The sequence below is a fragment of the Giraffa tippelskirchi genome, chromosome 3 (genome assembly GCF_054371585.1).
Source record: "Giraffa tippelskirchi isolate mGirTip1 chromosome 3, T2T-mGirTip1v1.2.pri, whole genome shotgun sequence".
NCBI lineage: Eukaryota > Metazoa > Chordata > Mammalia > Artiodactyla > Giraffidae > Giraffa > Giraffa tippelskirchi.
In genome coordinates, this window is record NC_137277.1 from 96,216,819 (window position 1) to 96,239,305 (window position 22,487).

Consider the following 22,487-nt stretch of genomic DNA (forward strand, 5'->3'; position numbering starts at 1 on the left):
TAAGTGTCAGAGACAAAGACAATTGTGAAACCTTTGACATAATAAAAAAACTGTAAGAGGCAGTTTGGAAAAATCTGAGTAGCTTAGTCACAGGTAGTTTGAGATGATGTGGCAAAAGCAAGTATAGTGATGTTTGGAGTCCTGTGAAGTCAGTGAAGACATTTAGAAGGATGCTGGTTTAGAAGGTTAAGTTAATAGTAGGAATCAACTGTATTCTGTCACCTTTTCCTTTTACTGGGGGTTTTCCCAGGTGACTCAGCGGTAAAGAATCCACCTGCCAATGCAGAAGACACAAGTTCTAGCCATGAGCTGGGAAAATCCCCTGAAAGTGGAAATGGCAACCCACTTCAGTATTCTCACCTAGAAAATCCCATGGACAGAGAGCCTGGTGGCTACAGTCCATGGGGTCCCAAAGATTCAGACACAGTGAACACGCACACTGGTGCCTTTTACTGGGAATAACAAGGTATACAAGTACTTCAGAGAAGGCAATGGCACTCCACTCCAGTATTCTTGCCTGGAAAATCCCATGGATGGAGGAGCCTGGTAGGCTGCAGTCCATGGGGTCACTAAGAGTCGGACACGACTGTGCATCTTCACTTTCACTTTTCACTTTCATGCATTGGAGAAGGAAATGGCAACCCACTCCAGTATTCTTGCCTGGAGAATCCCAGGGACAGGAGAGCCTAGTGGGCTGCCATCTATGGGGTCACGCAGAGTCAGGCACAACTGAAGTGACTTAGCAGCAGCAGCAGCAGCATACAAGTACTTGGGTGAATGAAAGGTTCTAAGAATTAAAAATAAGAAACATAACCTAAAACTTTTAACACTTTATTATGCTCTTCCTAAAAATTAAATGTCAGTTATTTTGTTATATTCAGATGAACTCACAGAGGAGAAAATCATGCCCATTAAATTGGATTTCCCACTTTGTTAAGACAGATTAGAACTGGGACCGAGATACTTAAGTAATAAGCATGCTCTCTTGTGCCTTGTTTTGCTTCTGGGTAAATTAGCATGCCCCTTTGTATGGTATCCTTGGGTAGATGAGTTTCCTGATTTATAAAAAAGTAATCTACTGTCAGTGCTTCTGTAAAATAAATTCTAAACATGTTCAAAATCATAGACAAAATTAAATAGTATAGCACAAAGAAATCAGTAAACTGTTAATTATGGAAAGGAAAGAAGTGATATTAATCAAACATCCTAGCTTAACCAAAAAAGAGTACTCAACATAATTTAATATCCCTCCTATAATTTATAAATATGTTTATGTAAATATATTTTATATATGTATAAGTCAGAGTATGTACATCAAATTGAGAAGTATGAACAGCAGCAATTTGTGTACATAAGTGCCAATTAATTGCTTCATTCCATTAAAGTTGGACTATATTGTTTACTATATTAGTACTATATTAACAATTCTATCACCATTTAGCCATCAATAATTATCTGATAACTTCTGAATATATTTTCAGGTTTTATTCTAGCAATGAATTTGAAGGCTACCCTGGAAGAAGAAATATCTATAGGTAATTTATGTCAATTCATTCTAATATTTTTATATATTGAAATTTGAGTAAAATCTATCAGAACCCTCAGAAAGTATAGAATATTTTTAAAGAGTTAAAATGTAATAAAATTAACTTATGAATTAAAATATCCAGAGAATATATATACTACATCACTATAAAAATATATGCAACCTAACATACTAGCTAACCAAATGTTTTCAAAAAGAAAAATTAAGAAATTTTAATGCTGATATAAACATGGGATTAAACATTTCAACTAAATTTAGAGGTAACTGAGAAAATTCATGTAACACACATTCATCAAGTTACTACTGTATACCATGCATTGTGTTTATTCCTGTAACGTGTGATTTTTTTTAACATGATTGCTTTGAGACTACTATGATTAGAAGGAATTCGTCTCTGGTCATATATTAGTGTTTTTAGTTTATGGCCCCCTTGGTGATTGGAATGGTGCCCTTAACAGTCCCTTCTGGATGTGGAAGTGAAAACAATAGCTTCCACGGATTGGCGGTCTGCTATAGGCCTTGCACATTTTTATCTGCTTTATATATGTAATTTCATTTAATCATAACAACAACTCTATGCAGTCAGTGATGATGTTGGGCCAGGATTTATACCTGGGCATGCTGAACTTGACCCCTTATTGTTAACCGCCTACCTAATGTTTTCCAAGATCACACCAAAATATGAATGTGAATACTACTAACTGTACTGAGAAAATAAATTTTTCCTTCTGCTGCGTTCCTCTGTTCCCTTCTGGATTATAGCTTTTCATATGTTGAGAAGAACCCCCCTCTGACGATAGCAATGACTCTGATTACCCTCTACCATGCTCAAGGCAGTGTCAGGGGCAGCAGCAGAAGGAACACTGCAGTGGCCACAGGTAAACTTACCAGCCACATCAGGACTACACCTCTGGCTGCAACCTGGCATAAAACCACCTGTCCTCCCCAAATGAGACTCTGAGGGTTTGGGGTAAGGTCTGGGAAGTTGTATGTTAAAGCCAATTACCCAGAGACTTGGCCCAGTGTGGCAGGTACAGGTTGGCTTGTGTAGGGCCGTTTGGAGGGGGCGTTTTCAAGAAGAGCTTCCATGAACCCAGATTTCCTGCCAAATAAAATGAAAGACATGAGATCTACTGAGAACCATGTTTGTTTGGCTTTTTTCCCAAATGGCTTATTACTAATTTCCCCTTCTAGATATATGATAAGGACAAGAGACCCCTTTCTTGGTGATACTGTCAAATCTTTATTGTCTATTTTGCCATGAAGCACACATTATAGGAGGTAATTGAGAAAATTCATGTAATACACATTCATTAAGTTAGTACTGTATACCAGGCATTGTATTTATTCCCATAATGTGTGATTTCTTTTAACATGACTTGCTTTGAGCAGATGGGAGAGAGATGGTACATGGGACATGAAAGAACTATGCATTCTCAACCACTTTGTAAAGTAAAAGATTGATAGCTATGAGAAGTGACTACCTCGGTCCCATTTGAGATGCTAGATATTGCTCCCACCGCCAGAAAACCGCCGAGGGCTTCTCCCTCAACATCTGTGCCTCTTCAGGCAAAGATGGATTGAAGATCAGATAAATCAAAATACTGTGATTCTCCCTTTACTTTAAATGATATTGGCAACAGAAAAATAGTGAGCTTGATGTTAGTATGTAAATCAGTCATTTTACACGGAGTAGTACATTTTGATAAATACAATCTCAAAATTTCAGCTTTTAGTTTTATTTTCATTTCCCTCTAGAATTAGCATTGGAAGCCATTCTCCAAGCAAGAAGTGCATTACTTGCCATCTAAGGAAAAAAAGGTGCCAATATTACACAGCAAGTTTCAGCGACTATGCCAAGTACTATGCACTCGTCTGCTATGGTAGGTAACGGACCTAACACACGCTCTACCCTTCTCTGCCACTTTCCTTGTCCTTGTCATCATTATCTGATCAATCCTTAGCTACAGGTTATTGAGCACCTGTTATATGTGAGGACCTTATCTGCCTTATCTTATCTAATGCTTACGGGAAAAAAATGTAAGGAGGATAGGAAGGTATTATTATCTCCATTTTTTGCAGTTGAGGAAACAGACCTTTTGTAAAAGGTCCACACTGCTGGTAAGCATCAGAGCCAGATGGGAATAAGAGTTCCTTGGCTGTAAATCCCAACCTCGTACCCACCATGTGCCATAGCACCATGACGTTGTATTGTGAGAGCAATATCATAAAAAGAAGCATTCTCTGATAAAATGGTTCCTGGACTTCAGTCCCATTTGCTTGGAGAAATGACAATCTCCTATAGCCAGGGAAAGAAATCTGAGCTCTTTGTCTTGGAGGCCAGCAATTCTTTGAACCATAGCTTCCAAGGGTATGGAAAATAAGCTTTTGTCACCTAGTGTGTCCTTTCTAAATTTGAGAAACATGATAAGTAATTCATTCAAGTATTTAAAAAAAAAAACAGCTCATAAAATATACTAGATGTTTCCTGGTTGTTTAGGTTATATGTCCATTTAACAAATAATTTCTATCCAGACAATTTTATTTTATGCATGACCTTTCATCTGTATCTTGAACGCATAGCAAAGTTGGGTTAGGCAACCAGTAAATCAATGAGATATGTTAGGTCCTTGCTAGTCATTATGGGGATTTTGCAAAACTGATCTGAAACATATCTACCCCTCCATTCTCTGTTCTGACACCCCTCCCCACCACCACTATTAATCCCTGAGTTTCCCTGTGAGTTGAGGGTGGACAGAAAACAAAAGGGAGTCATTACAAAACATATGCCATTCTTCTGTTTCTGGTGTCAACTGCCTGTATTCAGGTGGGCAGCTCAGAATATAAACAGAATCTCTGACTGATTTCGATGCCTGCTCAGTATAGAGGACCCTGAGGTTTCCTTTACTTGCCAAAACAAAGGTTACCCTGACAGACCACTTCTTCAGTCCAATCATCTGGGCCCAGAACCTCACCCCAGCTCTTTTGACTATGTGAAAATGAGTAAGCATTTTAATTCAAATGCTCCCTTCAAGATGGCACAAGATACCACTTTCATACGACACTTTCACAAAAGGTTTGGTCTGTGGCATCTCTGTAAAGTCAAAAGATTGTTGTTCGTGACTATATGTGCTGATTGTGGTTACAGCATTTCAAGGTATACGTTAAATGTCTCTCTCAATTTATGTGCAACATTTTTCAGCCCAAGCTACGTATTCATGCAGCATATATTGAAGCTTACATGCCAGGCACAGGGTATCATTGAAATAACTGTCCTGAATCATCTGGTTGTCTATTTTCTCTCCTGGAGGCAGAATAAGCTTTCCTTTCATCTTTATATTCATAAGGCCAAAAAAGAATGGTTAGTGCATGATAGACATAGAATGTTTGTGGAATGAACATAGGTACTAGGGAAGATCAAAACATTGCTGCCTTTTGCAAAGCATATCCCAAACCTCATTTTTATGCTGATATTTGTTGTTGCTGTTGTTCAGTTGCTAAGTTGTGTCTATCTCTGTGCAACCCATGGACTATAGCACACCAGGCTCCTCTGTCCATGGGTTTTCCCAGACAAGAATACTAGAGTGTGTTGCCAATTCTTTCTCCATGTGATCTTCCTGATCCAGGGATCGAACCTGCATCTCCTGCACTGACAGACAGATTCTTTATTTCTGAGCCACCAGGGAAGCCCTTTATGCTGATATATTTACTGATAAAGACATCAGGACCCTACTCATACAAACGCATTTATATTTTATGTATTCTGCATTTGTACAGTGCCTTAATGCTTTTTGAAAGCACTATACCACTTTTTAGTGTCTTCCTAAGGTCTGCTTGAGCCTAAGTGCCCCCTGAAGAGTAAGGCATCAAATACTAATCTCTCATCAAAAGTTGGTGAAAGACTCCTTTCTGGAACTTGAATCGCCTGACTTTTCCACACTCACTCTTCCTCGGCAGTATGGTAATTTCCCATTTAGCAAAAAATATACTGTGTGGGAAGCATCACATCGTCTGGTGTTTTTGAAGCTCCAGTAAAATGAGTCACTGCACCATCATAGGAAAAACCTTGAAATCTTCCCCTTTAGGACTAAGAGTAAAGCTTCATTACGTAACTTCAAACTCTCTCAGAGAGATGGTGAGTAAATCCCAGATAATAGGATTGAAGTAGATAAAATCATATTGATGATGCTGATGGAACAAAAGGAGTGCAAAGAATACTTCTGCCACTAGGACCACACCCTCAGGCCACTTGTATCAAGGGCAGTCAGTTATTAGTTTGTCTCATAGTTTGGGCAAAAGATATATGTTAGTTATCCCTACTGGAACTGCACACCTATGAACATCCCATAAGGTGGGTGCTGTTTGACTAAAGTTTAGAAATTCAGATTCATGTCTCATTGCCTTACGTGCTAACAAAAGATACAATATGTATTTGTACCTTTTAATAATGTTGAAAAAAATCTAATCAAAATGAAAATCTCTGAAATTAAATTCTATAAAATTGAGACTCCACACAATAAGTACTGCTGGTTTTTGAGGGAGCCTAATAAATGTTATCCTTTTTCCTCGCTCTCAGGTCAGATTGAGGAGTCAGGCAGGAAATCAAAATATTAGCTTTATTGCCTATAAAGGTTAACTGGAAAAAGACCCCAGAATCACAATTACTGATACAAATATGGGTGTAACTAGACAGCCTCTGGCTTCGCCCATGGGGCCTGCCACTTTAACACTTATAGCACACTGAGAAGCAAGTCAAAAGCATGTTCTCTGAAGGTCGAAAGATGTCAGAACAAGGCAGAAGAAGGAACTACTCACATCCAGGGTTTCTAATAACTTTACAAACATATTCCCAGGTATTATTTATTCTATAGTTCAAGTTAGTAATAGTTTTTTTAATATTTACAGATATTGTTAAAATTACCAATTTTTGGACTTCCTTGGCGGTCCAGTGACTGGAACTCCATGCTTCCACCACACGGCAGGAGAGCAAAAATTAGATCTCTGGTTGGGGAATTAAGATAAAAAAAAAAGGCCAATTTCTGCACAGAGAACCTGAATTCCACATCAAAATATATGGTGGACACTGGCTTGCCACACAGACCTCCTACCTTCAGGACAGAGTCCTCATGTCTCCAGCTGCTAAGAAAGCTGGTGGCTAAAAGCTTACAGCTGGGCCCCCTGCACCCAAGCCAGAGATCGCTCTTCTCTCAGGCCAAAATCAAGAATCACTCCATTCTGGGAGATAAAAGGCAAATTAGTTGGCTCCATTCAAGACAACTCTGAAGGCCAGCCAGCTCCAGAGCTCCCAGTGAGGTTGGCTGAGGTCTCTGTTGTGACTGCACCCCACCCCACTTTCCCTCAGTACCCCACCTTTTTTTCTCTTCCCCCACAGCTAGGATCCTAATACAGCACGCCAGATGAACTTTTGGCGCACAAAACTCCTTCTAGGTCTGTTTTTTAGGGAATATGTCCTGTCACAGCATATTGAACAGGAAACATTTTCTGTATAAGTTTATTTCTGCCTGTAGCAATTAAGTGAAAGAAAAAAAAAGTTGCTGAGTTCTACCTACCAAAATAAACTGAACATTGAACCAAGAAGCAAAATTGAAAATAAATCTGAGTATTGGTGAAGTTAAAGACACAGCTAAAACTAACCCATACAGCATATCTTCCCAGAAGGCCATTTATCACTGCAGCTTCTGGGGCCCATTTGTGTAATTAGATACTGACTACTTAGGATCACTCTTGGAAATATGTACAGGCAACTCTTCTCTTATGTCTGTTCTTTGACTGGGCTCTGGTCTCATGTACTGTTTGAATGTAACTTAAAAGATGATGTTTACTTCTTTATGGGAGAAAAAAAAATAGGTGCATAAGTAAAAGAGGTAATTGAGCTTGACAGTAATCACAAATACAACCAGCAATTCTTATTGAAAACTAAATGTTATTTTGAAACTAAGCCATGTTTTCGTTTCATCCTGTGCACAGGCCCAGGCCTCCCCATTTCCACCCTTCATGATGGCCGCACCGACCAAGGTACTTCTCCCATATGCTGTTGTCTTAAGAAATCCTGGACTCTTGTGACACTAGAGGAAGCAAGACAGCTTCCCCACACCAGCAAGGGGAACAGTGACGTATAGCTTATTGCATAGCTTATGATTATATTGATCAACCTATTCGTTGTCAAACCTGATCATATGAAAGTTAATTATTATTTGCAGTAAGAACCTGGCATAAAGCAGATGAGTTATATAAGACAAATTAATCCTGTCTTCCCCAATCACCCTCATAAAAACACAGAAGCTTAAAATTGGAAGGAAACTGAAGATTTTTAGTACACTTTCCCTCCCGAATAAGAAGGCCTGTTTTTTTTTTTAACATCCCGAACTGGAGATGAGTTCTGGATATAACTCCAGTTCGAAGCAGAGGGTGACTATCATGCTAGCTTTTTTGTTTTAACAGCTACATCACACTGTTGCCACGTATGAGATCCCTGAAATTTGGAGGCTCTTTCCATTTTCAACTGCTATCAAGGCAGATCTCCTCCATCCTGTATTTGTGATATTGGTTCAAAAATAGTTCACAGCTCAAAGATGACCATTTTTACTCTCGACGGAGATATCCATGTGTGTAATTGCCCTGAGACTCTTCTTGCGGTTCTCTGTTACCTTTTGATTTACTATGAAACGTTGTGGGTTTGAAGTTGATGGAATCTAAGGACAAAAAGGGACTTCAGCATTGCCTGTGATTGTCCTTGGACAGGTTTCGTGACAAGTCAGGAGGCTGACTGCTTTGGAATTAGTTTGGCTGCCAGCTCAATGGCCTACGTACAGGTGAAAATAAGGCAATGAGGAAAATCAGAGTCCATTCAGGAGCTCAGGACAGGACAAGCATTGTAATAATGAAACTGTGAATTTAGTTTCGTTTTGAAGTTTTGGGGGTTTTGTTGTTTTTTGTTAACCTTGTGTCTAATAATGAAATACTTTAAAGAATAGCAGATTGTATTTCTGAGTTTGGCTCATTTCACCCTTCACTGAGAGAAATTTTAAAGCAAGACTAGTTTCAAATTTGTAAGTCTTTGTTTTAGTGGAAATCACCAGAAATGTGTAATTCTCATTTGTTCTCAAAAGAGAACACAATCTCTGATTTGCATAAAATAATCTTGATAACTTTTAGCCATTTGAATCTGGGGAAAATAATTGCATGACTGCAAAATAAAGGTCAGCTTCTCTTTTTTAATGAATATCCACTTTCTTACTCTCCTTCTCATATTCCTGCTAGATACCAATTTTTGTACTGCTCACAAAACTCTATCACTTCACTCAGTACTTAACAAAATAGGTAAAATATACTTGTCTATATATGTTATATGTATTTACATGTTTTTAACTCTTAAAACCAATGAAAATTCTTTTATAGTGCAGTTCTGCAAACTTGCCCCATGATGAAATTCTCCAGAGAGGTTTATTATATATACAGGTTCTCAGGCCCTTCTCCAAAATTCCAGTTTAATAAGTCTTATATTGGGCTAGGGAATCTGTATTTTTAATCAATTACCAGATAAGTTTTGGAGTAGCCTTTCAGAGCAGATGCTATGTCTTCTATTTATTTGTAGTTTTTCTTTGCATTTGGTGCCAAAAATTTTCATTCAATACATATTTATTAAGCACCTATTACATTAAACCAGGCACTTTGCTAGAAAATACATCCTAAAAAAACAGATATTGCATTAGAGATGGTCATGTTCTCAGGAGATTACAGGTCAGTGGGGAATGCAAACGTGTGAACAGACAGTTAACAACATAGTGGGATAAAGTATTAAGACAGGGAAAATAGAGATTCGTGAAAGCGTATTAGCAGGGCTCCTCCTCTGGAATAGGGGGTTAAGAAATGTTGCCCAATGATGACTACATCAACCTTAAGACTCATAAATATAAGGGAGAGATTGATGCTGTTTGGATGTCTAACTTGGTCAAATGGATTCATATTGATGCTTTTTATTGAAAGATGGGACCCACAGTGGAGAGAACGTTTTTGGAGAGGTGATGAATTTTGTTTTGAATACTGTGTTTGAGGTATCCAAGAGGAGCTGTCCTGGAGTGACATACTTTTGGATCTGGATGTTGGAGGATTAGTTTGAGTTGAAGATAATTATCAGGAAGTTATTCATTTATGGAATACATGGTTACTAAGTTTGTGGAAATGGATGAGAGAGCAGAGTGGGGAAAGTGAGGGTGGGCAAAGGTAGTAAAGAATGAGCCTAGAGTAGAACTGTGCACAACACCAACAAGAGAAATGGAAAGAGAAAATGAACCTGTAAAGGAGACCAAGGGCGGACAGAAGGAGAAGCATACCCTTGAGAGTATGGACTCATGGCATGCAGGGGAGAAGAGGATCTCAAGAAAAGGGAGTGCTCCTCTGTGTCAAGCACTTCAGAGTGAAACAAGACCTGCCCTAAATCAATGAGCTTAGCAAAGTAAGGATGAGCATTAGCTTAGTCAGAACACTTTCAGTGGAGCAGTGGAGGTAGAAGCAAGATTGAAGTAAATTTAGGTTTGCATAGGAGGTAAGTAAATAAAAAGAGACTATTTTCAATAGGTCTGACTGATGAGTGGAGGAAAGAGGTGGATAATCCTGGAAGAGATTGATAGAGGTTTAAATTAGCTTTTGAAAGCTGATAAACATTTGAGAATGGTTGAATGCTGATGGAAGAAATGTGGAGACCATGGTTGAAGACATAAAGGAGTGGATGTCCCTCCACTTTGGGTAAAGTGGAATCCACAGACAGGTGAGGAAATTAATCTCTGGCCTTGTGATGAGAGAGAGTGAGGAAATCTTTGATGTAATTCCATGAAAGTTTGTAGAAAACAGGGCTTCCCTGATAGTTCAGTTGGTAAAGAATCCACCTGCAATGTTTTGTAGAAAACAGTGCAATGGCTATGTTTTCTCTGCAAAGTGAAGTCAAGTCATTGGACAATAATAGATAGCACTAGACCCAGATGCTATAAAAACGTAGAAGAGTTGATACTTGACATGGAGGACCCATTTGAGGCTTAGGTACTTCAGACACAGCAGATTTTCATTAAAATTGCTCAGCTGATTGAATAGCCTTATTTATCAGATTTTCTGAAGATTCTTCACATAATTTAATCAATGAATAATATATCATAGTTAATATGATTTTAACAAATAAATCAGATGTGATCTATCATTCTTAAACCTTGATTTCATCATAAGGAAGAGTCTCTAAACATATGAAGAGCACAACCACATATCATGTACTTGGTACTGAGCATGCTGGGCATTGAGTATACAATAATGAGTAAAAGAAGGTAAAAGGTATAGTCTGGGCTGTAGCAATCCTTGCCATATTATACACTTCTAATGCAAAGCCACATAGAGAAGTCCAGTTGCAACCCCTCCCTCTCCTCACAGCCCTGTGAAATTTTATTTTGCTCCAAGAGGTAGGAAAATTGCTCATTTACTATCCATAAAGATGCAACTCTAGACTGTAGAAGCATTAATAAGCTTTTCTATTCAACTTGTCATTTCAGTAAGTCCTTAACTGGGAACAGACTAGAGAAGGAATCAAGGTCAACCCAATCAGGAAACATCCGTGTATTGTCTCAGACTTCCAGCATCTGTTGGCAAAATGATAAACATGGGCTAAGTAAATATTACAGCCACTCTGTGTGCTTGCTCCACATAGATTCCCTTTATCCTTGACAGTTCCATAATCAGAAGTCACACAGAGAATGAAGGACTGGCTTCATTGTACTTAGAATTGAGTATTCATTTAACTTTTTTTTTTTTTTTAGTTTTGAGTTTTTAATTGAAATATAGTTAATCTACAATGTTGTGTTAGTTTCAGGTGTATAGCAAAGTGATTCAGTTATGCATGCATGCTAAGTCACTAAAAGTTGTGCCCAACTCTTTTTGACTTCATGGATTGCAGCCTGCCAGGCTCCTCTGTGCATGGGATTCTCCAGGCAAGAGTTACTGGAGTGGGTTGCCATTTTCTCCTCCAGGGAATCGTCCCAACCCAAGGATCAAACCCACACCTCTTACATCTCCTGCATTGGCAGGAGCATTCTTTACCCCTAGCACCACCTGGAAGGTCCTTAAAGCGAAAGTGAAAGTCGCTCAGTTCTGTCTGAGTCTTTGTGACCCCAAGGACTGTAGCCCGCCAGGGTTCTCTGTCCATGGAATTCTCCAGGCAAGAATACTGGAGTAGGGGCCCATTCCCTTCTCCAGGGATCTTCCCGACCCAGGGATCAAATTTCAGTCTCCTGCACTGCAGGCAGATTCTTTACCTTCTGAGTCACCAGGGAAGTCCATATATATATACATATTCTCTTTCAGATTCTTTTCCATTATAGGGTGTTACAAGATACTAAATGTGTTGATAGTTTCCTGTGCTATACAGAAGGTCCTTGTTGTTTATCTATTTATACACAGTAGTACATGTATGTAAATCCCAACCTCCTAATTTATCTCTCCACATCTCCTGCTATTCCTTTTTTTAGTTTTAACTTTTAAATTGCCACAACTATCTCTTTCCTAATGGATCATCCAAAGTTAAAATGAAATGTATTATGTATCTTATACAACTCATACCAAAACATCTATCCTTGTTCTAAGATTAAATGTAACACGTTGGAGCAAAATGCCAGGAGTACATGAAAACTGAGAGTTACAAGAGAAGTGGTTTGGCAAACTTCGTGTAGTTACAAGTACTCCCCCAGCTCCCCATCTTCAAGGACCAATTTTTTAAAAAAAGCACAAAAACAAGGAGTCCACAGGCCTGCTGTATCTCAGAAGTCATCCAGACCCTCTTTTTAAAAATAAAGCTACAAACATCACTTATTATTCAAAAACCTAACTTTTCTCAGGAGATCAATGGATTTGTTCAGTTAAACAGCAGTTTTTTGGGAGACCGTTTCCGGGAGCCCCCTTTGAGAGTTCTCTTTAGGAGTCTCGGGTTGGCTCAGATGGTAAAGAATCTGCCTGCAATGCAGGAGAACCAGGTTCAATCCCTGGGTTGGGAAGATCCCTTGGAGAAGGAAATGTCAACCCACTCTAGTATTCTTGCCTGGAGAATCATGGACAGAGGAGCCTGGAGTGCTACAATCCATGGGGTCACAAAGAGTCAGACATGACTGAGTGACTAACACTCTATGATGAAAGACAAAGATCATAGTGTGTATATATGGTTTTCCTAAGATATGTAACTACCTTGAAAGAAAGGATTTGAAGGAATTGAATGCACAGTAATTCAATTACAAAAAAATAAAAGAGAATATCTTATATTAAGCAGGTACAGCAGGAAGAGTTTAAGAAAGAAATAGATATGAAAAAATCACAGACTTAATATTTGATCTTGTGCATTGAAGATTTTAAAACAAACTTTATAGTTATATACTTAATTGCTTTAAATATGAAGTATCAGCAATATAGATTTTATTTCTACCACTTTTGTTTTAGTGAATATTTTTTTCAAAATGCTAGCTACTCAGGGCACTTATTAAGAAAAAGTTGGACACAGGAAAATGTGGCTGAATAAGCATTGTTACTTCTGTGATTCTGCTCAAAATGTGTTTTGATGCCATCAGGGTCAGTTTAGGAGACAACAATTGATGTCTTTTACCAGCTCACCCCTGCTTTAAAGCCTGTATTAAAAATCTGCTTGTCAATATGAAAATCCTTAAGCAATCCATATACCATTTCAGTTTCATCCATAGTAAATTCAAAGACATTTTAAGAAAGAAAATTTTTATAGAACTTCTATTAATTCAAAATGAACTTTTTTTTTAAGAAATTAAAATCCTGGAAGACAACAAGGAATTGGAAAATGCTTTGAAAAATATTCAGCTGCCTAAAGAAGAAATTAAGAAACTTAAAGTGGATGATATTAGTAAGATCTTTAAAAACTTCTCATGAATAAATATGAAGCTGTGCACTTATCTTGCTTTTTAAAAACAAAATTGTAGGGTAAATATTATAGTACAACCCTATAATATTACAGGATCTTAATTTAAAAATCTTACTGTAGCAATAAGGTTTTATGAAATATCTTTCATATGTTTGTGAATAGGGTTGATATTTTTTCTATAGCTCCATTTCAACACTGTTTTTTTTTAAAGTTTATCAAGTTTTAAGTTTAGAATGTGTACTTCTAGACAAATAATAGTTTGACATTTCTACTAACTTGTAAATTAGACAAAATACATAGTAAAAATCGAGAAAAACATAGTCTTGATTCTTCACATTTACTAATTATAAGTTGATTTTATGTAATATATTATTATTAAAGAAAATAAATAATGAGTATAGTGGAATGAAGATTTTTCTCTGTTTTTGTTTTTCAAGCATTGTGGTACAAGATGATTCTTCCTCCTCAGTTTGACAAATCAAAGAAGTATCCCTTGCTAATTCAAGTGTATGTAATATTTTTTTTGGTTTAAATACTATTTATTGAAAGCATGCTGTATTAAATACGCATTTGTGAGATAGAATGAACCATTCTCCTCTGTAACAGTTCCTATTGATGCTGTTTTTATATATTCCCCAACTAATCAGAGTAAATAAAATATGGCTATTTAAAATAGCTTGAGAAAGTTTTGAGATTTTTAGATGGACTTGCTTGCATTTGCTGTTTTGAATTTCCTTTGTGTGGCAAATTGCCTAATGTGTCAGAATACCTTTGAGATAGAGAAATTGCAGCCAAAAAAATATTGTAAATCATCTTCACGTCTTATGTAATTGAGTTAGAAATGAAATAAGGGAATGGAATACATTTTGTGGAATCACACCCCAAATCAGTGCTGACCTACACACAATTTGCTTAAAACACCATGCATTTTTTTTAGTATATCTTATGCCTGCTTTTAGCAAGTGGCAGGTGGCAGAAATGACGAAAAACCCACACATATTCCTTGAAATGCCAACCCTAGATGTATCCGTTTTGGGGAATAGGAGGGGCTGTGTCCCAGAACAACTTCCTTGTAGCAAACCTCTGGGAAAAGCCTGGTCCTCTCTTGATTCCAAGCCAGTTCTAATGCCACTGTTATTGAAATTTTATCATACAAATGTACTGGGAAATACTAAAGGCAATTCTTGGCCCCGATGGGAAGTTGAGTTTCACAAAAACATCAGAGATTCTCTTTTTTCCCTTTAGGTATGGTGGTCCCTGCAGTCAGAGTGTGAGGTCTGTATTCGCTATTAGTTGGATATCTTATCTTGCAAGTAAGAAAGGGATAGTCATTGCCTTGGTGGATGGTCGAGGAACAGCTTTCCAAGGTGACAAACTCCTGTATGCAGTGTATCGAAAGCTGGGTGTTTATGAAGTTGAGGACCAGATCACAGCTGTCAGGTGAGCACCTTCTCATTCAAACAGAAACTGATGTCAGCAAAAGTTAATGCAATAACTTTTGGGTTTCTCCATCCTTAATGCCTTAATTCTTTTTGTCTATTTTCCTAACGCCATCTAAAGCTATCATTAATCATCAAGGGATATTTTTACCCAATATGAGAAAAAAATTATTCACAGAAAAGTGTAGAAAAATAATTTGTAGTGAAAGATGATAAATACTCTCTTTTCATGTTTTAGTCATTCTAATAGCCTTTCATTAACATGGCTCACAATTAACAGAAAAATTTGTATAACTCTAGGAATGGTCTGTAGAAAACCAGACATCTGAGTGCTCAAACCTGTGGATTCTACCTCATAAATTCAGAAATGGCTCAAGATTACATCGGCACTATGTACTTACAGATATCAGCCATTCATTTGTAATTAAACTATCATATTAGCAAGAAACTGTTTTCTTACTTTCATTTGACCAAAAAAAATTATTTTATGTAATAGAAATTACATTATGAAAACATCTAGAGGAAATACAGATTTATAATCTGACTTCTTCCCAACTACATTCTCAACCACGATTTATGGCTCAATCATTTCTTCCTGAAACAAAAAGAAAAGAGTCACCAAAATTGTTCCTAATTTGGAAGCACTGTGCAGGATTCTTCTGGATATTTCTTAAAGTTGTCAGGTTGCTGTTATTATGGCATGAGTAGGTGACATTAGAGAATAGTAGTTTGTAAATATAAAAACTAACACAGTCTGATTGCACTCTTAGTCATGGATATATGTGCATGCTGACAGCTAAAAGTCAAACAATGCTTCACAGAAAAGAGCAATTTAGAAAATTAAGTAGTATGTTTCTTTTATCATCTCAATATCACTAACAGTTATTGATTTCAGTGTAGCACTCATAACACAGACTGTATTTAACAACTAGGAGCCAGGCCCAGACAACACTTTTCTGTATTTTTTGTCTCTAATCAAAGCAGAAGAGTTTAGACTCACAAGTGATTTTTTTTTAAATAGAAAAGTAATCGTATGTTTTTAAATTTTCATTCTGTGAACACTAATTACACACACACACAAAACATTCAATTAAAAGCAAAGTCTACTTGGATAAAAATCTAACAAATTAATAATTAAATTATTAAATAACACTACACAATCTGTAGGCATTATTCACACTTAACTTCTAGGAGGCTCCGTCTTTCCTACTCACCCAGATTTTTGGCCTTTCCACTATTTCAACTCTTTTGAGAGATACTTCTGTGTGACAGAGTCATAGGAAAGGTAATTCAAAGAAAAATTCCGAGATACAACGTCTCATATAAGACTATGGTATGCCTTAAGAGTATTAACACAGAATATTATTATATTAAGAATAATAATATCAGCATTATAGACTTAATTCTTTTTTGGCTGTGTGTCACACTTGTATGTGTTAAACCATGCAATAAAACACCAGGGACATGTAATCCTCGGAAGATATCAAAGGACAGAGATGTAAACTGTGGTTTATAATTCAACTTTCCAAAGTTGGTAGAGCTAAAAAGTGATTTGTATGGTGTTGATTAAAAACAATCATTACCATCATACATCATTATATGTTTGTGCATTTATTTATCACCAAAAATGTGGCATTCAAATTTAAGAGGAATACCTCAAGAAACAGAAGAGATAGAACAGATAACTTCTTAATGTTTTTCTTTGGATGAGTTGAAAATTTAAACCTTATATCCATGCATTGACCTTAACATAAATTGTTATTTCTGTTCAACACATAGAACAGGAAGCCACAAATTCTATTGATTTTTCACAATAACACAAATGACGCTTAGAACTGAAATGAAGATGGACCAGAGACTGTAACTGGCTACCTTTATCTCCTCTGAGCCATTTTTGGATGGGACCTGAAGAAAGTTTTTGTACTATAGATCAGAAATATGTTCACTCATTGACTCAGCCATTCAAGAGCAGGTGAAGTAGTGTATGCAGTTACAATACTCTGTATAAAATCATGCAATTTACAATCTCAACTTTCAGTGCACTTATAGTTTCTGAAGAGTGAATAAACCACATACACTCAGCAGACAGCATGGTTGTTAGATGGAACTTTCTGTATTTACCTCAGTGAACACGAGTGTCTGTGTGGCCCATGCAAACTGCATCTACAGCAGTGGAGATGCCAACTGGGGTTGGCCTTCACCTTGCTTGAAGCCATTATTCCGCAAAAGTATAAGGGAGGCCTTGAAACCCGATGTTTTGAGAAGACAAAAGCTAGAGGATAGATTTATAGTGATAATTCTGGAAAGAATTCAATCACATATTTTCCAGAGAAATGTTTGAGGAATCAGACCCTGAATGTCTGACCTGAGGCCTTGGGATTGTAATCCCTCTATGGTAGCCCTCCAACTCTTGTTGCTGTCGTTCAGTCGCTAAACTGTGTCCGACTCTGCAACCCCACGGACCGTAGTCCACCAGGCTTCTCTGTCCATGGTCCTCAAATTACCTCTTTCTGCCAAAAAAAAAATGAAATGTGTTTCCTTGAATCTCTTAGGAAATGCAATCAGGCTAAATCTTTTACATACCAAAAAAAATCATATGTACATATTTTAAAATACTAGTAAATACTAGTCAAGGTTGAGAAATAAATTCAATGAAGCAAAGCAGGGAAAAAAAGCCCTACAGCTGCACAAATTTTGAATGCCCCAAAGGAAATGCGTTTGAGGTCAAAGCTTAAGTAAAACTGAGACCTTCGTTCTTCAGGTTCCTTTGCAAGTGGTACACATGTGAGTCCCTTAACGCTTCAGTAGTTACAGGGTCAAATCTGCTCATTTGGGGTAAGTTCAGCACTTTAGACATTCCCACAATTTCGAAACTTTATATAACTTCAGGGATAGTGGTAAGAAAGAATTATATGAGAAACAATATACTGTTATACATGATACAAATTAAAACATTTCCAAAATAGAATAATAATCAATCAATAGGGTTTCAAACTGATCTTTAGCCTAGGGTCATTTTTAAGAGAGAAAATTTGTAAAGTCCAGACCAGTCTCCAAAATTAGAAAAACATGCTTTTTCACCTGTTATTAACATTTTGTTGATTTAACTACATTATTGGCAGTATTTCTGATAACCCTCCTGAAAGCTCTTCAGAATTTTGGAGGTAAATTTTATAAAGCCTGGTTGGTCTCAAAGTGCTCAGATTATCTAGCTAACCTTTAACCTAGTCTTGCCACATTAAGTGTTAATGTTTCATTTCCATGTTAACTATTGCACTATCATTTCCTGTAAATGTCATCCTTTTGGAATAAACCTAGGAAGGGAGCTGTTAAGAATTTCCTGTTCCCATATATCACCTGTTATTTGCTTTTACCCCAGATGCAAGGCAATATGATTGCTAGCTTCTGGGAGATCATAAAATCATGATTGATTTTATGGCTTCGAACTGGCTTCAAGCACTAGAAGCAAGATTGCTTTGTTTGGGGTTTTTTTTTTTGACAAAGAAAGTAAACCTTCTTTTCTTTCATTTGGCTTTTGAAGTTTGTGGGCGAATTGCCAAAATACCACAGTTGACAGCCCGTTTTCTCTACCTACTGTGAACAAGCATCCACACAGGTAGCAACTCTCCGTTTGCTACTGCATTTCTCCCCTGAAGACGCCTCAGTGTCCTTCAGAATTAGTGTCGAGTAAGCTGTGACTGACGGGGCTTCTTCCCATCTGTTTGTCCCGGGCATCTGCCCAACTCCTCTGTGCAGCAGAAACGTGCATTTTGAATCCATGCAACGAGCAAAATGGTTGCTGTGAAATCCCTTTAAGAAATTCCATTATTCAACTAATGCAAATCACTCCATCCTAGTTCCAAAGAAGAACAGGAAGGACATTAACATCACTTAAGGCAACCAAAAAAGAAAAAAAAAAGTTTTTCTGGTCCTGAGTGTCACTTTGGTCTCATTCCCTTCTTTTCCTTCACTGTCCCATCCAGGCCTCTGTAATGGCTCATTCACTTTGTTTTTTTCTTCCACTGCTTCTGTTTCTTTGAGAGTTTCTTCTATTAAAACATTCCTTAAATAAATCACAATGACTCTCGAAAACCAGCCCTCAGGTAAGCATGGAGTAAATTAGCCCAAAACACTCTTGCTTTGTACCAGCAATGCACTTAGATTTCTGAGAGTTTCCCAGGACTTTCTGAAGGTCACCATTAAGCATGGCCCTTTGCTCCTAAGGAGAGATTTATCTTCAAACTTGATTTCAAACGGAGGCTCTTTTGTGATAGAGCTTGAATGAATCATGTTCATGTTCTAAAAGATACATGTAGTTGTCCAAACCATGATAAACAGAGGGTATCTAAATATGAAATGAGAGACGGATAGGTATTTTTCCATGTATGGATGTGACCAAAAATGAGACAGTGATTATAATGTGTGCGTGTGTACTAAGTTGCTTCAGTCGTGTCCAACTCTTTGCTACCCTATGGATTGTAGCCTGCCAGGCTCCTCTGTCTGTGGGATGCTCCAGGCAATAATATTAGAGCGGGTTGCCCTGCCCTTCTCCAATTATAATGCATGTCAACTTAAGTAAAAGGTTAAAATGAGGCAAACTCAAAATTGTTTAAAAATGAGTTTATTCAGGTATAGCAGAGGAATTGCAGTTCTAGACTCACAAACTATAGCAAGCTATAGGCCAGTTTATTGAGGGTTTGGGATGGGCTGTATTATAGGCAGGGAATATAAAGGGGGAAGAGTTCTGTGCTGCTGCTGCTGCTGCCAAGTCGCTTCAGTCGTGTCCGACTCTGTGAGACCCCATGGACAGCAGCCCATCAGACTCCCCCGTCCCTGGATTCTCCAGGCAAGAACACTGGAGTGGGTTGCCGTTTCCTTCTGCAATGCATGAAAGCGAAAAGTGAAAGTGAAGTTGCTCAGTCGTGTCTGACTCTTAGGACCCCATGGACTGCAGCCTACCAGGCTCCTCCGTCCATGGGATTTTCCAGGCAAGAGTACTGGAGTGGGATGCCATTGCCTTCTCCAAGAGTTCTGTGAGAGTCTGTTAAAATCAAAAACAGAGACCAACTTTGACTACTACCTGGGCAGATAAAACCAGTCCCATCATACAAACAAAGCTCAATTCAGTGTATTTTGAGAAACTAACCTGACTTGGGCCATTTCTTGTTCTGGTCTCTGGAAACCATAAGCAAAACTTTCCAAGGTTGATATGAGGCTAACACCCTATCATTTAAGAAAATTTCAGTAATATCAGTTTTCTGCACATCAGGCATATATGGAAATCAGTCTCTCAGTCCTGAGGGCACCTGTATGAGATTTTTCATTTATTTTTTTCAGTCCCATTTTAGATTGAAATTCTTTCACATTAACATGTAAGCAAACAAAATCATAAGAAATTAATAAAATTTAAAACAGGAACAACAAAACCTTTTTTTTCCCCAAACCTGCAGATTTGGAAATTTGGTCCCACTCAAGATGCTATTACTTCTGGTGTTACTGTGAGCCTGTCTCTCTCTTTTTTTTACTTATAAATAACTTAACTACATTTAATATTAAACTCAAAAACAGGTAGCTGTAGTCTGAGAACCTGAACTAACCATTTACTTGTTCAGTGCATTAAAAAATTATTTCCCCTTTCTGTCAATACTCATTTGCTGAATATGAGCTTCTTCATCTGAGCCCCAAGTAACTCACCAGCACAGTTAGGGTAGGAGGCCTTACAGCCATGAGAGTATTACTCAATAGATGTACCATCGAGTTTAACAGCTCCTTTTATCCTTTGCAGAAAACATGATAATATTATTTTAATTATTTGTAAATGCAACCTTATTATGCATGTGTTTAAACAAAGAAAATGTAGCGTTTCTATTAAATCTTTGGATTAAATATGCTTGTGTAATGAAGTAAATGTCATGTGTACACACTTAAAATTCTAAAAATTTGTTTCTTTTACTTTAGAAAATTCATAGAAATGGGTTTCATTGATGAAAACAGAATAGCCATATGGGGCTGGGTGAGTTGTTTTATATGTTTTATGCCTGTTATTTGGTTCAGCAATCATCATTTTCTAAAGTGTTCGCTTATAAGATTTCTCATGAAATGTTAATGTTGCAACATAATTTGATCTGTCAATGGAAACAGTCAGTTTGGATAATCTGGGCTTCAAAGTGGTGGCTTTAAGTGTTTGTTCCTTTTTTTAAAATCATTTTGTTTCTCCTTTGTATAGAAAATTAACTCATAATTGATACTCTTTCACTGAATTTCTGCTATTAGAGTATATAAAACTGAACCATATTCATCAGAGGTTTAATTCCCTTTGTTATTTTAGAGTTAACATATTTCTTTTATACCTCATCATTTCATTTTAATGAAAAGCTAAGATAAAGTTGAAAATTGCAGGAAATTTCAGAGTATAAATTCCCTAGGATCCAGTCTATCCTAGTCATATCTTGGCTATTTGATTCTTATTTTTGTAATCAAATTTTTTCCCAGAACTAATGTTAATTTCTGCTAACTGGAAAGAAATAATTATTTATTACTAGCTATAGGTCGTGGAGACCATTTGTCAAGTTTGAGAAACTATACTGGTTTTCTAAATACATACTGAAAGAAAATGGCAACATTTACCAATCTTGGGCAATAAAGTCACTGGAAAGTTCAGAGAATTGTGGGAAAGAGTTTAGAATTGCCTATTATAAATTATGATAATTACCCTTCAAAGAAGATTTCCTACTTCACTTTTTGGTCTGAATTTGTACATTTGCAAGTCAATTTGCAGCCATTTGTGCTTGGGTTGTTTTTCTTGGCTGTTTTCTGAGAGAGGCCTGCACAAGACGGAGGGAATGAAACCCAATATTGAAGGGAATCTGCAGGATTCCTCTCAGCTCAGTGACCAGATGAAGAGCTGTTATGAATTTGTAGAAAGTTGTTACTTCGAGCCATTTGGTCCTTCTTAAAACCATCAAATGTTAAGTATCAAAACAGGATGGAATTCAAATGGGTGGAAATAAATGAAATATTTTACAGTGAAACATTTCAGATAAGACCCTTCTTAGCCATTTTTATAAAATTTCCTAAAGTAAATTCTTGAAAGATTCACATTTTGAACTGAACACTTACATATAATCATGAACATTTCTCTCAGAGTTTCACTTTGCTTTTACTTCAGGCTTTGAAATAAGCATAAAGTGAACTTTTAATTTCATTTCTAGAACATTCTAAGTTGAAGTACTTTGGTAGAGAACCACGTATGTAGATGATTTAAAAAACCCACTCATCACATGAAGGAGAATGGGCTTTATCCATGACTCTGTAACATGCTTCTCCTCTTAGTTTTTTGTTTCTGTGATCATTATACTCTATTCATACTTTAAATGTTGGTGTTTTTCTGGATCTGGTCTTGATTCTCATTGTTCTTCGCTTTCTTGGGGAAATTCACATGGTTTCTAAGACGAGGCCGACTGCCAGATGCCTGCAACTAGCCCCCACCTCTTTCTTCTGAGCACCACATTTCAAATGCCTACTGATCATGTTCCCCAAATGTCTTACCAAGGCCTCAAGCTTAACTTGC

At 37.2% G+C, this 22,487-nt stretch overlaps 1 protein-coding gene across 3 annotated transcripts in view; it reads left to right on the forward strand.

Annotated features, from left to right (window-relative positions):
• FAP (fibroblast activation protein alpha) overlaps positions 1–22,487 on the forward strand; it is a 105,380-nt gene that overhangs the window by 73,129 nt on the left and 9,764 nt on the right. For all 3 annotated transcript variants that reach the window (XM_081581594.1, XM_081581596.1, XM_081581595.1), the window contains 7 exons: positions 1,482–1,535; positions 3,305–3,429; positions 7,535–7,582; positions 13,362–13,460; positions 13,916–13,985; positions 14,724–14,918; positions 20,876–20,930. In XM_081581594.1, coding sequence (XP_081437720.1) covers positions 1,482–1,535; positions 3,305–3,429; positions 7,535–7,582; positions 13,362–13,460; positions 13,916–13,985; positions 14,724–14,918; positions 20,876–20,930 — 646 coding nt within the window. The remainder of the gene's footprint in view (positions 1–1,481; positions 1,536–3,304; positions 3,430–7,534; positions 7,583–13,361; positions 13,461–13,915; positions 13,986–14,723; positions 14,919–20,875; positions 20,931–22,487) is intronic.